At 42.9% G+C, this 17,173-nt stretch overlaps 1 protein-coding gene across 9 annotated transcripts in view; it reads right to left on the bottom strand.

The window, feature by feature from the left end:
- LOC140429491 (casein kinase I) overlaps positions 1 to 17,173 on the bottom strand; it is a 359,065-nt gene that overhangs the window by 67,445 nt on the left and 274,447 nt on the right. For all 9 annotated transcript variants that reach the window (XM_072516548.1, XM_072516547.1, XM_072516551.1 and 6 more), the window contains one exon: positions 10,701 to 10,935. In XM_072516548.1, the coding sequence (XP_072372649.1) occupies positions 10,701 to 10,935 (235 nt within the window). The remainder of the gene's footprint in view (positions 1 to 10,700; positions 10,936 to 17,173) is intronic.

The raw sequence follows: 17,173 nt of genomic DNA, 5'->3' as shown, positions 1-17,173 counted from the left end.
CAGAAGGAGGCCATTCAGCCTATTGAAGCTGCACCCATCCTTGAAAAGAGCACCCTACCTAGAACCACTCCCCCACCCTACCCTCGTAACCCCAACTCACCTACACATCATGGGACGCTAAGAGGCAATTCAGCATGGTCAATCTTAGGGCTGTAGGAGGAAACCGGAGCACCTGGAGGAAACCCGTACATACACTGGAAGAATGTGCAAACTCCACCCAAGGCCGGAATCAAACCTGGGTCCCTGGTCCTGTGAGGCAGCAGTGCGAACCACTGTGCTGCCCTTCAAAGAGCACGTCCGATCCCCAGTCAACAGCAGCTCTACTCTACCCGAGTTCCATGGGTACAATCGTCATCCAAAAGACACTTATTCTCAAACTCTCTCAGATCTGCACCCAGTTCCAGCCATCTTGATCTTCTTTTCAAGCTGAGCTTACCTACCAACAAGACTGCATCCTCCCGGTGTTGGCCAGATTACACTCCATTGTCTATGAACAGTCACAGCCCCAGCTTCTCAACTACAATGCTGGCAACAGCTGCTTCTGAGCTTCCCTGAACCTATGCTGTACTAAGTAAATTCTGTTCCTGGGCTTCCCGAGTGGAAAAAACAGCACAAGCTACCAATGGCTCCCAGGGCTTCCCTGAATCACAGCCCTTTCCTGACCCCCAGCTGCCTCAAAAGCATGAAGTTGATGGCTGCACTTCAACTGCACGGAGCCAACTCTCTTCTGTCTGCTCCTGAAAGAAACATCAAGTGGGCTCTCGTTTGCACTGTTAAACCCCAATCCCATGGTCAGGCTTTCGCTCCATCTGAGTAGATTATCCGAGTCCATGCGTGGCCTGTTCCATTTTGTTGCTCTTTGCGCTTACACCAGAGCTCCTGGGTATGACTTGAGTTTTAGTCTCAAAATGGTATAGATTTCCCCATACCGTTACAAAACCTATTTTAAGTTTTGTAGTAATGGGGACTCCAGATGACCGTTCGTCAATAATCAATAATAAACTATTTATTTATCAACATGTACTATATGCAGAGTGTTCCAAATCCAAGAACGGAGGAAAAAAAGCCCGCTTTCTTTTAGGCCGCGCAAAATCCCGACATATTGGATGACTAGGTCACATAGTCCAACCAGAGCTCGCCCCTTAAAGGGGTCACTTCAACATCCCTCCCCCTACAGTTCCTCATTACACAGCGATACAATTATTAAAAACCCAATCTATCAGGGGATTTCCTTTTAATTTAGGGGTGACACCCCCCCCCTGACTGCAATCTCTCCATGGGAGTTGTCTCAATTAGGCCAGCCTCCCTCTCTGCTCCTCCTAGTACAAGTACATCCTCCGGTGCTGTCTCGTCAGTAGTAACAGGCAAGGGTTTGTAAAGGCCTGCTCGGTTCTCTCACTACTTTGATCAGTACTGCTGGCTGGCATACTTGAAGCTGATGACACTGCCAACTCTTGTGGAGGCTCTTGTTTCTCAAAATGGTTTAAATGTTTCTTCAGGATCTTATCTTGAGCTCTTACTTCATAGGATACTGGCACTGCCTTTGCCACCACAATTCCCGAGACCTAGCTAGGACCACTTCCAAAGTTCCTTACCAAAAATGGGTCGTCCACTTCAAATGTCCTCTCCGACTTTGAGTCATGTTTTTGTATACTCTGCCTAGACTCTACCCTAGGTGAATTGGACATTCTGAATTCTCCCTCAGTGCACCTGAACAAGCGCCGTAGTGTGGCGACTAGGGGATTTTCGCTGTAACCTCTTCATTGCAGTGTTAATGTAAACCTCTTTTGTCACCTAATAAATAATATTATTATTAAATTTGGAAGTACCAGGCTCAGCCAGATCCACAACCAACATCCCATCAGCAGCTGTGCTGGAGCTATACCAGTGATTGTTTGCGGGTTGATCCTTTAGGATAACAAAAATCTCGCAATCTTCTTATCCATGGATGCTGGTGACTGCATCTTCATTCCAGATTTGAACGTTCGAACGGCTCGTTCAGCCCAACAGATAAAGGATGGATGGTAGGGTGCTGTCTTGATATGCTTAATGCAACTGAATGCCATGAATTTGTGTTTAAGCTCTACTTCGACTTTCCCCAACATGGAATAGGATGTCGATCTTGCCCTATAATACCCTGGCATGGCTTTGGGATCCACGTATATCTTAGTTTGTAGCCCTTTTATTTTTCCTAGCTCCTCTTGGAAAACTCCTGTATACCTTCGGAAGGCCTTGTACAGGCCCCCCTCACTCAGTTTGAATATCTCTATGCAATTCAACTTAATGTGTTGGAGCCAGTCACACCCGTTCAGACAAGGACCCGTGGTCCTTGTCTGAACACGACAATAAGTGGGAGCTGAGCCAACTGCTATTTGTAAGCATGATCAGGGTCATCGTGGTTCACTTGATTTTAAGCGTCTCTCGTATGAATAGCTAGCTTGGCTGTGGTAGTTTTCAGCTTCAACGGTTGGACCCTGTCCTGCAAGTAGTGAACAAGTTTGTGCCCCTATGACAGTTGCCGAAGCCGTGGTGTCCACCTCCATTTTTAGTGGTCGTTCATTCATTAACAATATCATGGTTATTGATGCGTTATTGATGGTTATTGATGGGGCAGCACAGTAGCATTGTGGATAGCACAATTGCTTCACAGCTACAGGGTCCCAGGTTCGATTCCCGGCTTGGGTCACTGTCTGTGCGGAGTCTGCACATCCTCCCCGTGTGTGCGTGGGTTTCCTCCGGATGCTCCGGTTTCCTCCCAGAGTCCAAAGATGTGCAGGTTAGGTGGATTAGCCATGATAAATTGCCCTTAGTGTCCAAAATTGCCCTTAGTGTTGGGTGGGGTTACTGGGTTATGGGGATCGGGTGGAGGTGTTGACCTTGGGTAGGGTGCTCTTTCCAAGAGCCGGTGCAGTCTCGATGGGCCGAATGGCCTCCTTCGGCACTGTAAATTCTATGTTAATCTGTGCCACTTTGCCCACTTCAATGTGGTTTAATGTTAACCACAGTCCACTCTGGTGACAAGCAACCTCCCATACAGTGGACTGACGCAGACTTCTGCCCCTTTCTGAACTTGGCAGACTCTGTTTGTTCTTGCATCTATGCCTAAAGTTACCTTTTCTGCCACACCTGAAACACCCTGCCTCGGTATCTGCACTTCCCCAGGATGTACCTTCCCCCACATCTAAAAGGCTCATCCAATCGGACGACAGATTAGACTAATTTTCTGAAGTGAAAACTCTTCATTCATCTGCACAGGCAGCATCTACCTGGTGCCTCTGTTACCTGCAGCTTCTCAGCCCAACTGGGAACCTCGCCTCCTTGCACACCTTGCAACTCTTAAGCGACTTTTTCGGTCCTTTCCATGGATACAACCTTTTTTCAGTTCAAACTCTGACTCTGCTGGCAATGTCTTTTGGATTGTTGCGTTATTTATCCCACTTACTAGTTTCTCTCAACAGAACATTTAGAGATGCTCCAACTTCGTAATATTCCTTAACCTTGCAACAAGGTCCGCCACAGACACTCCTGGGGTCCTGCCTGTTGAATTAAATTTGTACCTCTGAAAAAATGATGGATGGTTTTAGATGGCAATGATTGCTGAGCAGCTCCATGAGCGTGGTACATTACTGAGAGTCAGGAGTCTTTGGGTTAGTCAAACATCTTATTATTCCATATGTTTGAATGCCGCATGTTGTAAGCAAGATAACACTCTGCTTTTCTTCCTCCTTTATATTGTTCACTCTAAAAAAAAAATAAGGCATACGCTCTACATATTGCATCCAATCTTCATTTGCTTCAAACGGTTCAAACTTACCGAAAAATGGCACGATGGTAATAAGTTTCCTGGTTGCTGAAATTGCTTTGAATCAGAATGTAAGCCTCTTCCGCTCTATAAAATGGCGAGCTTATGTAGTAATGGGGATGATCCAGATGATCACCAGTCAATAATCAACTATTAACTATTGTTATGCATCAGAGAATACATGCCTGGTGCAGTGTCACGTGATCCAGTGAAATCAGCCGAGTGAGTTTGCAGGAGCTGCTGTTCTCCATCTTAGTTTGTATGAACAATATCCTAATAAAACCTCATCATATTTGTAAGAATCCAAGAGTGTGGCACTTCCATACCTCTACACTTTGCTGCAATGTAAAGCTAAAACAAAAGAGAAAACATTGGGCTAGGAATTGAGGCAAGCAAATAAATTATTGGGGAAAAAATAGTTGACAAAAATCACTGGAGACTGTTGAGAGCAGAGAATTTCTCAGGACCAGACTGTCTCCCACATCGGACGAAGCAAGCCACAGATGTTAAGATTTGGAACAAGAAAAGATAATGGAACAGAATGTAAGAAAGAAGAACTACAGTTGAAAACATGCTTGCTGTTGAAGGGGTAGAGTCTGGGACGTAGGGAGCGAGCACTTGGCTGCAGAACAGGGATTTAGGAAGTCTTCCAATGCTGTCAGGCCACTATTCAGGAAAAAGCCAAACCACAGTCAGGCAAACAGAAAAATTGTAAGCTGCATTGTAGACAAGGGGATCGTTATGTCACACATCCAAAAGAACCGGAACGAAGTTGGTTGAAGTATAGAACCGAGGAACCGGGATCCGGAATGGCAAGAATTTAATAAAGATTGAGAGACTTGGAACTCATGAGGAAAGGTTCCAATTATATATTATAGTGAATCAAACAACAGAGGACCTAAAGGTTCAACATTTCTCCATTTGATAGGGTATAAAGCATTTACGCTGTTACAAAACTCGTTCACCCAACAAAACCAGGAGTTAAGTCCGATAACAAATGAATGAAGATTTTAATAGGGCATTTCTCAGCTAGACTGTTGTCAGTTGCAAAACCAGGAGTTAGGTCCGATAACAAATGAATGAAAATTTTAAGAGGGCATTTCTCAGCTAGACAGTTGTCAGTTGCAGAAACAGTAAGAAGTTTTATAACACCAGTCCAACAAGTTTGTTTGGAGTCACCAGCTTTCGGAGCACTATGTTCCGAAAGCTAATGGCTTCAAACAAACCTGTTGGACTGTAACCTGGTGTTAAGATTTCTTAATATGCCTACCCCAGTCCAACGCCGGCATCTCCATATCAGTTGCATAAAGGTTTTGGTTTCACCTCCGTAGTCAGGAAGATGATGAAAGCATTTTACACTTCAACACCAAGGATGTGCAAAAAAAAAACCACACATCTAAACAGACGAGAAATGCCTATGACTTAGGAGACAAAATTCAAGACCACTCAAAAGACAATGTAACCGAGCAACTTCAGGAGCGGTAACTAGCCTTCTTATCGGTGCAGCGTGATCAACAATGTTTCTGGACAATTCCAAAACTTGAGGGTCACTAATGAAAATGGAGGTGGATATGGGTGCAGTTGTATAATTAATACGGGAGACAATTTATAATCAAAAGTTGAAACATCTGCCTTTAAAGCGGTCAAAAGTGATCCTAAGGGCATACACAGAAGAGGCTGTACCATTAAAAGGATACATTCTGGTCAAAGTGTAAGTAAGTGGGCAGATGGTGGAGTTGCCTCTTCACGTTGTCCTGCTTTAATGGGTAAAGCATGGCTGGTAAAGATTAAACTCAACTGGGGAGCAGTAAATCAACTAGTGGAGTCCAAGAACAACCTACAACAACTCTTGGAGAAATGAGAAGAAGGTGTTTGAAGATTCACTAGTCTCAATGACTGGAGTTGAAGTACAATTAATGATCAAACCAAACACTACACCAAATGTCTCAAAGCTACAACCTAACCGTACATCATCAGGCCAAGAGTCGAAGAACTAGAAAGGCTAGTCCAAACAGGAGTCATTGAACCTCTTGTTACAATGATGGGGCAACACCAATAGTTCCTATACTGAAACACGATGGCTCAGTGAGACTATGTGGAGATTTTAAAACAACTATTAACCTGGTATTGTGCACAGATCACTATCCACTGCCACTGATTGAAGACTTGTTTGCTGGACTTTCTGGAGGACAGGAATTCAGTAAAATTGATCTATCGGAGGCGTATTTACAAACGAATGTGGCTGCAAAATCACAGCCGCACTATCATGATGCACAAAGGTCGGTTTCAGTACAGAAGAAATCCTTTCGTAATAACATCTGCTCCTGCTCTTTTTCCGATGTTCCATGGGTCAAATTCTGAGCGGACTAAATAGGGTGCAATGTTATTTAGGTGACACTCTCAAAGGTTCGAGTGAACAAGAATATCTGAAAAACTTGGAAGCTACTCTGAAATGTCTACAAAACCTGGGCAGGATTCTCCGAAATGGAGGCAGAGTGTTCGCGCCGGCGAGGTTCACGACGGCGCGAAACGGCCCCTATCCCAACCGATTCAGGGCCCGATAATGGGCTAGGAGCGGCGCCGCGTCATTTACACGTGCCAGGCCTTGACGCATACATGACGCGGCCGGCGCCGCATAACTGGCGTCACCCGCGCATGTGTGGTTGCCGTCCTCTCCAAGTCCGCCCCGCAAGAAGATGTCAGACGGATCTTGCGGGGCTGCGGAAGAAAGGAGATCCTCCTTCAGAGAGGACGGCCCGACGATCGGTGGGCACCGATTGCCGGCCACACCCATTTGATCCCCCCCCCCCCCCCCCCCCCGCAGGCCGTCCCCCCCCCAGCGTTCCCGCGCTGTTCCTGCCTGCAGCGAACAGGTGTGGACGGCGCCGGGGGGAACCCGCCATTTTGGGCTGGCCGCTCAGCCTATCCAGGCCTGAGAATAGCAGGGGTGCCGGAGAATCGCCATTTTGGGTGTCTCTGGCGATTCTCCGGCCTGCGCCGCGCAGAACTCGACGGGGCTGTTCTAGCTGCTTGGAAGAATCGCGGGAGGGCGTTGGACCGGCGTCGCGGGAAAATTTGGCGACCCAGGCGATTCTCCCAACCGGCACGGGAGCGGAGAATCGCACCCCCTTAATCTCAAGTTCAAAAAGGAAAAGTGCAACTTTTGTGACCTAGGCCACATCACAATCACCAAAGATGGATTACACAAGGAGACAAAGAAGTTGACAGCAATCTTAGAAGCACCACACCCTCAAAACGTGAAACAATTAAAATGGATAAATTATTATGGTAAATTCATGTTGAACATAGCAATACGATTGAAGGCTTTGCACACTATGTGCCAACAAGTATGGTAGTGGTCAGAAGAATGCAGAAGTGCGTACAATGAGGTAAAAGATGCTTTACAGGAGTCAGGGCTGTTGGTTCTCTACAATCCCAAGCTGAAGTTACAACTTGACTGCAATGTGTCACCCTGTGGGGTTTGTGAAGTCGACTTGCCTTGGGTTACTGTCGGTGTGGAGTCGGCATGTTCTCCCCTTGGCTGCATGGGATTCCTCTGGGTGTTCTGGTTCCTCCCACAAGTCCCAAAAGACATGCTGTTAGGTAATTCGTACGTTCTGAATTGTCCCTTTGTGTACCTGAACAGGCTCCGGAATATGGCGACTAGGGGCTTTTCACAGTAGCTTCATTGCAGTGTTAATGTAAGCCTACTTGTGACAATAAAGATTATTATTTATTATTTTACTCTTTTAACGGATCATCGGCCCTGGCTGACAATATTTGGGCCTTAAAAGGTATACCTTCTTTTGCAGTTAGCAGGTTACAAAAATGGTCATCGAGTTTGTTGGCACACATGTACGATATCCAATATCTAAGTCAGAACAAAATGTAAACACTAATGCTTTGTCAAAATTGCCTTTAGAAGCCAAGCAAGAACCTGAAGAACATTTTGTCAACATCCTGTATTTCTTACTCATGGATAATATATCGGTGACTTCATCTCAAACACAGAGGTATACAAGAAATGATCCAGTGATGTGGAAGGCGATGGACATGGTCCAAAAATAACGATGTCAGCTGCTCATCGTAAAAATCCAGACCTCAAACCCGAAACCATACCAAGACTTCATTTGACAGTCCAGAATGAAGTTCTTTTGTGGGGAATTCGTGATTATTCCTCCGTGCTTATGCAGTAAAGTCCTTGACCAACTACATCAGGGACATCATGGTGTGGTGAGGATAAAGGAACTGGCACGCAGTTATTTTTGGTGACCAGGATTACATGCTCAAATTGAAGAGAAATTGGGGCAATGTCAGTCCTGTGTAAAACTAAAACACTTGCAACCATTACATCCGTAGGATTGGCTGACGCAACCTTGGCAGAGAATACACAGACTATGGAGATTCACACGTCCCTAGTGATTGTGGATGCACACTCTAAATGGCCAGTAGTCGTGAACTTGAAATCCACGACGACTGAAGAAACCATTGAGAAGCTCGACATAATACTCAAGATCTGGTACACTCAAGCTGATTCTAAGTGACAATGGTACTCAGTCCACTTAGAGGGAGGACTTAGCTATATGCAGCACATAAATTCAGCTCCGTACCATCTTGCAACAAATGGGCTGGGCGAACATTTCGCTCAATCACTGAAACACTCCACCAAGGCATTGAAGGGCCACGGTACATTGGCACAGAGAGTAAGCAAATTCTTAAATGTCTTAGCAGAACACCACACACAAAGTTCACATGCAAATCCGCTGCTCAAAAATAAACAGAGAACAGTTTTGATCCCACCTGATATTTCAGAGATTGCCAACTGACAACAACCACAGATTGCTAGGAGGGAACAAAACATATATACGCGTAGAGATAATGCATCAGAGGGTCTGTTGTCAAAGGTTAAGTCATTGTAATTGCACTAAATAAGTAAAGGGGGAGAGGTGTTATGTATCAGAGAACACATCCCTGTTGGTGAAGCATCACGTGATGTGTAGTGACATCAGCAGTGAGGTATTTGCGCAGGTTGCAGCTCTCCATCTTAGTCTGAATGAATAACATCTCTAAAAACCTCTCGTTGTGTTTGCAAGAATCCAAGAGAGTGGCACCTCCAAAACCTTTCGCTTTGCGCCCATTCAAAGATACAACAAACAAGAACTATATACAGTGTCGCAACACCTGCCATACTTTCTCCACTTCCAAATCCAAGAGTTGGGGACAAAAGCCCAGTCTCTCTTTTAGGCTATGCGCGCTCCCATCGCATTGGATGAATACATCACACAGTCCAACCTGAACTCACCCCTTATTAAAGAGGTCTTGCTTCAACAAGTTTAAATTACCATCTTATTTGTTTACTGTAGAACCACTTCTTTTTAAACAAGGGAATCATTTACATTTCTTCTCTGACCAAATTAGTTCATTCTTCACCAATATTTGAAACATAAAGAAACGTTCTGCAGCTCAAAGGAGAAAAGTAGTGCATGGAATTTCAAACATTAACATTGTGTGTGAGAGAGAGAGAGAGAGAGAGAGATAGAGAGCGAGAGCTAGAGAGAGAAAGAAAGAGCAGGCTTCAATTTATTCATGAACTTTGTCTGAAGCGAGTCTGTGCAAATTTCAATCATGTGAGTTTATTATTCTAATAAATCATATGATTTACTATTAGCAAGAGTGCAGTGAAGTTTGGTTAAAATCTTTTAAAGTTTTATTTCTAAAGTTACAAGCTGCAGAGTAGATTTCCAAGTCTTTGTAATGGTCATTCCAGGCTGACTAAGTTCTAGACTGCAAATCTAGCCAGACGTTAGCTAATTCAGACAGCATACCCAGTTTGATTGTGGCGCATTGCTAATATGTGGTTCTGTAGTGACTTGGAGACAAAAAGCGTGCAGCAGGTACTGGTTTTAGCTTCTGATTGTAGGGGTCAAGAGGTTGGCTTTCAGGAAGAACAGTGAAACTGTAAAAGTAGGCAGCTCACCAAATATCCGTAAATAGTGACAGCTCGATATACTGTCCCCTCACATTATAAACCACAAAAGTTAAACTGGTATTATCTGAACATGGAGGTCAGATTGTACATGTGAATGTGTAACATCGTATCTGATAAACACACATACAAATTTGCCTTTAAGATTAGAGATTATAATTGAAATTTAGCTACCGTTAATTGGCATTTCAATTATATCTGCTTAAACTTTACACTTGAAACCTCGGACTATATTTCCAAAGATAATTTACAGCCGACTGCAGAAAGTTCTGCAGCATGCCACAAATACATTTGCATATGTCGAGTTATTTTAATTCAGATGGCTGGAATGGATCAGTGAAATTTATTCTACTGACACCTGAAACCACAAATGTTGGGGAAAATATTTAATATGACTTCCATTCTCTAGGAACATTTGGTCTAAACTATGACTGAATTTTCTTCTTCTGTACCAATAAAGATAACGTAAATTGCAGCGTGTATGCCAACCTTGTCTTGCTTACCTTATATTTCGGTGCAAGTGATCAAGCAATATGGAGATGCGTTGTGAAGATGCGCTGAGTTTAAAATACGCTCACTCTGGTTCGGATGTGATGACATTTCAAAATGGCGATACCCACTGTTCAATCTTACACTCGATGTCTAAGTTGACCTCCGTTTTTGGAGGTTTCAGAGGTCAACTTACATGCCAACACTTGCGGTGATTTGGTTACCATCAGCCAGAATGTGCATTTGTTTCAACATATTTTTAATGAGGTATGAAAGTCAAGTAATAGCTTATCTCAACTTGAATACATGTTTTCAATCTAACACACAATTCTAATTAAACTCCATGTTCTAATTTTAAAAAAATCTTTACATGTCAGTTATGAAGCCATCAACAACTTTTGCAATTAAAGCCAGATTACTTACCTTTTCCTAAATGTGTATTTATGCTCATGTATCTGGCTGTTCCGGTAAGGCTCTTGTGTTCTCTGTAAGGGATGTGCTTTTTTGTTTCTGGGTCTATGTATTCTTTAGCAAGGCCAAAATCTATTATATGAATTACATTCTGGTTTTTGCTTCCTGGTCGTCCCACTAAGAAGTTCTCTGGCTTTACATCTCTGTATATCAAGTTCTTCGAGTGAACGTACTCCATTCGGGAAATCTTTTGAAGGAGGAAGTAAGGAAAGAAGGGAATAAGTAAAATATAAAATGACCATATATCATTAATAATGGATATGTCAACTACAAAAGCATCAGTATCAGAAATATGCTCTTGTACAGGAAAACAGTACTGATACCAAAACATTTGGGACTTATACAACAATGACCGCAAATGTGACCACAAGTGCTTGTCACATTACAAATGGCATGATATATTGAATGGAATCGATTTATTGGTACTGGGTCAATGCACTGCAGGTATTAAGTTATTAAATATTGCTGACTTGGTCAATAACCACCGTCTAATTATTGGTAGGGAGTACATCTCGGTTTACATGCTCGGATACGCCTGCTCAGGACTCCAATTTTGACCCCATCAAGACCATGGGAGTCAGAATGAGGATGCCCAGTTTAAGTCCGTCACAATTAGGTTGTATCAAGGGAGTCTTCCCACAGGAGTCAGCAAATTGGTTTTCTGTTGCAATACCAGCAGGTAGAGGCTGGCAAAATAATTTTAATTGTGCAGTTTCTTTTAAAGAAATCAACCTTATCCACACCATTCCCCCACCACCCCCATCCATGAGCCCAGCCCACAATCATGATTGAAATCACAAAGCGGAGGCCTACAAACATCAGCGGGCAGCCTCATGCAGCAAATATACGGCCACCAGTGTTATCACACTGGGCTAGTGCGCAGTCAATTCCAGCCCCACTTGTTCCAGAGTCACAAGACAGGTGGAGTAACCAATAATTCTTATAAAAATCCGCCCTTGGCTGCCCAATAATTAGTCACCAGGTTTGTAAATGTAAACAAAATTACTGTTTATTTATAACAAGAACTATACAGCAAATACAACTGGTTAACTATTAACTAATTGCTAACTCCCCACTTTAACATTCCCCCAATAGATTTTATATATATATATATATATATAAAAAAAAAAATAAAGATATATATATTATATACATCCACCCACACACACACACACACACACACACACACAAGGCAGACAGAGAGGTGGGAAGGGGTAAAAATAAGAAGCAAAATGTAAATAAAAGTGTCTTTGTTGCAGGTGATGGTTTTTAAGCAGACCTTCATACAGAGCAAGCTTGCAGGTTAAAGTCTCTATCTGCAGCCTGTAATGATCATCTCTGCAGATTCATTCATCCAGGTTCACTGCAACTCCAGATGTACAACAATCACAGCCTTTCCGGACGAGAGAGAATAGCAAGTTCCAGTCTTTATTTGCAGCCTGTCCTGGTTTTCCTGTCGATAGATTCATTCAGGTACTCTGCATGTCCAGAAATACAACACTCAGGGGCTTTCTAGAGAGAAACACGGAGGAAAGAGAGTAGGATCTTTTCTCTAAGGTGCAAGGAGTCAAATGAAAACTCATTGAGACTCTGAAAAGCATTCCACTGGGATAGGATCCAATCACCATCTGGTACTGGGTAGAGTATGGCCTTTGGGCCCATTCACTGGCTGCCAGCCAATCAAACTGAGCCCCATCCCATCTCTCTCTCCATCTCTTTGGTGCCAACAAGTCTGAAGCCTCCTGTTCAAACCAGCAGGAGCTAGTATTCTCTCCGATAACTTCTGAATTCTGATGCTTGCATCAAAGATACATGTCCATTAATTCTGCTTGACTGAAAGATACATATCCATTAATCATCCACGGATTAAAAATTATAACTGCAAAATAAAAGAAAGGGGATATAAGGGAATAAAAAGAATGGATCCTTACGCCAGTGATTGGCAAGCTGCTGTTTCATACTAAAAAACCCAGGGCAAGAGCTAGTCCCACCATATCCAGGTCTCATCCAAAATGATTGCCATTCTGCTGAATGCCCATCAGAGTTACAATTGTGAAAGGAAAGTACTTGTATTTATATGTGCCTGACATTGCCCCGTGGCATTTCACAGCATACTGTGGCCAATAAAGTAGGTGCTGTAATCAGTTGTAATGCCAGGAAATGCTACAGTCTAAACAACAGAGATAACATGGCTGGATTTAATGATAAGATTTGAAGGTTCAATATTGACCAAGAGACCAGGAAAACCTTTCTGCACTTCAAATAGTACAATGGAAGCTGCAACACCATTTGAGAGGCGGACAGTGCTTCAGCTGAATATCTTAGTGGAAACCTGGCAACTCTAAAACTGCCACATTCCCTCAATATTGCACCGTAGTGAAAGCCTGGGTTGTGCACTCAAGTCACCGGAGTGTGGTTTGAACCTTGGACCCAAGTGAGAGTGCCACCACTGAGATATATTGCCCCTGAAGGCTCATGGAATTCGAACACCAAACATTATACGAAGAACAAAGAAAAGTACAGCACAGGAACAGGCCCTTCAGCCCTCCAAGCCTGCGCCGACCATGCTGCCCGTCTAAACTAAAATCTTCTGTACTTCCGGGGTCCGTATCCCTCTGTTCCCATCCTATTCATGTATTTGTCAAGATGCTCCTTAAACGTCACTATCGTCCCTGCTTCCACCATCTCCTCCGGCAGCGAGTTCCAGGCACCCACTACCGTCTGTGTAAAAAACTTGCCTCGTACATCTCCTCTAAACCTTGCCCCTCGCACCTTAAACCTATGCCCCCTAGGAATTGACCCCTCTAACCTGGGAAAAAGCCTCTGACTATCCACTCTGTCGATGCCCCTCATAATTTTGTAGACCTCTATCAGGTCGCCCCTCAACCTCCTTCGTTCCAGTGAGAACAAACCAAGTTCATTCAACCTCTCCTCATAGCTAATGCCCTCCATGCCAGGCAACATCCTGGTAAATTAGGTTTGACCTCAGGTGTGACGTCAGTCTAACACTTAAAAAAACATAAGTTGTTCCTTATCTGTGGGATGCCGTTTTAACATTTGTGGCATAGGTTGTGTTTGTAGCACTTTCACAGGCTGTCCAGAGCCCAGTCTCTTGGTAAAAAAAATGAGCGCCATATCTGGTCTAGTAATTTACCTGGGCAAAGCAACAGCTCGAAGAAAATGGAACACGAATTTCAAATTTAAAGAAACTATCACTGAACAATGACGTAAAGAAGGATCAGAAAAATTAAAGTTTGAAATATAACCCACTGTTAACACTGAACACAAACACCATGGATTGCATGCATTGTGTTCATGTTCTTTAGCACAAATCAGTGTAATAAAAGTATGCTTGTAAAGAGGGGAAGAAACTCAAAGACACCAAAAGAAGTAGAAAATGAAGAGACAAAGGGAAGGAAAAACAATCAGCATCATTAGAAAAAGTGATGGGAAAATTGATGGAATTTAAGGCTGACAAGTTCCTTGAAACGAATGGCCAGCATCCTAGGGTCTTAAAAGATGTGGCTGCTGAAATAGTGGATGCATTGATCGTAATCCTCCAAAATTCTCTAGGTTCCAGGAAGGTCTCAGCAAACTGCAAACACATTGGTTCAAGAAAGGAGGGATACCGAAAGCAGGAAACATTAGGCCAGTTAGCCTAATTCCTATCATTTGGAAAATGCTAGAATCCATTATTAAAGAGGGAGGAGCAGAACATTTAGAAAATCATACTATCAGATCAAATTGCTACAACCGGGATGGGAAGAGTGCAGAGTTGATCTAGCCCCGCTACTCCACAGTACAACCATTAATGTAAATGTTCAATTGACTCACCAAATTGGCCAATTAGCAAAGACTTTAACCAGGCTTCTTTCAATAAACTCAATGATTGAATTATTATAAAACAAAATTTATCTTCTGAAATAAGTTGCAAGAACTGGTTAACACACAATTTTTCTCTGAAAGTACAAATATCTATCCCTTCTCAGAGCACACACACACAAATAACAAAGAGGTAAGGGTCTCTGAAGAGATGGACAGTTGAAGGGTAGACTTTGAAAAAAAGGGGAAAAATTCTTAGGGTATCGAAGTTGTGGATCTGGAGTTTCCTCCTGTGCAGACAGATCACTAGTCCCAGTAGACGTCTGGAGGTTCTCAGCAGTGCAGCATTGGCATGGAGCAGAATATGGCCAGATGAATTCTTATTATCTCAGCCTCCCAGGTTTCCCAAAGACAGACAAGTTCCACTGAGATAAGGATTCCTATCTCGATTCCAAGGAAAATGTGAACTTTCTCACTTTCTCAGTTCAGTCCCAATTGAATTCAAAAAACAAGTTTGAAACTTAAAACTAACCAGTCATGTGATTTCCAGTAAATTACTAGTCTTTTGCCTTTTAACAAGTCCCCCCTCCCCTATATCAATTAAAATAATTGCAGTGCAAACAAGCTCTCAGCTCTTCCCCTTTCAAGTACAATGTTGGTCACATGATTTCTTGGACAAGGCATACTTGTTCCCAGTCCAAAGGTTAACTTGTTACTTTTTCATTTAAAAAAATCCAAGTCTCCAAACAATGGAAAGTCCTTCCAAATTTTCAAAGAAAAATATGTTCATGAAGAAATGTTTTGTCCAACAAAATCAATATGGTTTGTGAATGGTAATTGTTCTCAACAAATTTATTAGAGTTCTGTGAGGACAATTTGAAATTGCTATGAATTGCTTTTTTGGTAGCAAAACAAGTTGTGAGGAGGATACAAAAAGTCTACACAAAAATATAGATAGGTTAAGTGAGTAGGCAAACATTTGGCAGATGGAGTATAATGGGGGGGAATGAGAGGTGGTCCTCTTTGGCAGGAAGAGCAAAAATGCACATTATTTCAATGTAGTGAGCCTGCAGAGCACTGAAATATAGGGGGTATCTGAGTGACCTTGTACACGAAAAATAAAAAGACAGCATGTAGGTTTGGAAAGTAATTAGGATAGAAAATGGAACATTGGCCTTTATTGCAAGGAGAATGGATTATAGAAGCAGGGAAGTCTTTTGACAACTGTACAGGGGATTTGGGAGACCAAACCAAAGATAGTGTACAATTTGGTCACCTTACATGAGGACATACATTACATTGGATGGAGTTCAGAAAAGTAGGCCGATTCCTGATCGGAGATGTTTGGCTTATGAGGAAAGGTTGAGAAAGCTGGTACTATACCCATTAGAAGAATGAGAGATAATCTTAATGAAACATAAAAGATTCTAAGGGAACTTGTGGGGGTAAATGCTAAGTGGATGTTTCTTCTCGTGAGGGAATCTAGAACCAGGAGGCACAATTTGAAAATATGGGGTTGCCTATTTAAAATTTTGAAGAAGAGGAATTTCTTGTCCCAAAGGGTCATTAGTGTTTGGAATTCTCTTCCCGAACAAATAGTGGAGGCTGGTTCATTGAATATATCCAAGACGGAGTTAGACATATTTTTGGCGGTTTATAAAATAAATTTAGAGTACCCAATTTATTTTTTCTAATTAAAGGGTAATTTTAGAGTGACCCTGCACATCTTTTGGGTTGTGGGGGCGAAACCCACGTAAACACGGGGAGAATATGCAAAACCCCACACGGTCAGTGACCCAGGGCTGGGAGCAAACCTCGGACCTCAGCGCCATGAGGCAACAATGCTAACCACTGCACCACCGTGCTGCCCTATATTTATGGAGTTAACAGTTATGAATGACAGGCAGGAAAGTGGAGTTAAGGGCACAAACAGATCAGCCATGATCCTACTGAATGGCGAAGCAGGCTCAAGGGATAGAATGGCCACTCATGCTCCTATTTCTCAAGTTCTAATTTTTATATTCATAGACTCATAGAATTTGCAGTGCAGAAGGAGGCCAATCGGCCCATCGAGTCTACACCGGCCCTTGGAAAGAGCATCCCACTTAAGCTCTCACCTCCAACCTATCCCCGTAACCCAGGAGCCCCAACCAACCTTTTTGGACACGAAGGGCAATTTAGCATGGCCAATCCACCTAACCTGCACATCTGGACTGTGGGAGGGAACCGGAGCACCCGGAGGAAACCCACGCAGACGCCGCACAGACAGTGACCCAAGTATTGAAACTCGGACCCTGGAGTTGTAAAGCAACTGTGCTAACCACTGCGCTAATCGTGCAGTATTTGAAGCTTTTCCAACAAAACACCATCACCTTTCTGCTGTTCAGTTACTATGTTGCTCCATTGTTTTCTCATTTTATTCCTTTATAAAGGTACAATTTCTAGGTTTGAATATTGCAGAAACCAAACTTCACTCAAATTCCATTTTTACCCGGGTCAGCATTTATCAATTTCTTTGCTAATTAATTCCAAGCCAATACTGAATGAAATGATATTCAGAAATCATGTTTTAAAAAGTATATGCAATAAAGACATTGGAATTG

The sequence above is a fragment of the Scyliorhinus torazame genome, chromosome 9 (genome assembly GCF_047496885.1).
Source record: "Scyliorhinus torazame isolate Kashiwa2021f chromosome 9, sScyTor2.1, whole genome shotgun sequence".
Classification (NCBI taxonomy): domain Eukaryota; kingdom Metazoa; phylum Chordata; class Chondrichthyes; order Carcharhiniformes; family Scyliorhinidae; genus Scyliorhinus; species Scyliorhinus torazame.
The sequence above is the reverse complement of the archived record's forward strand: the minus strand, read 5'-3'. Positions and strand labels throughout refer to the sequence as shown.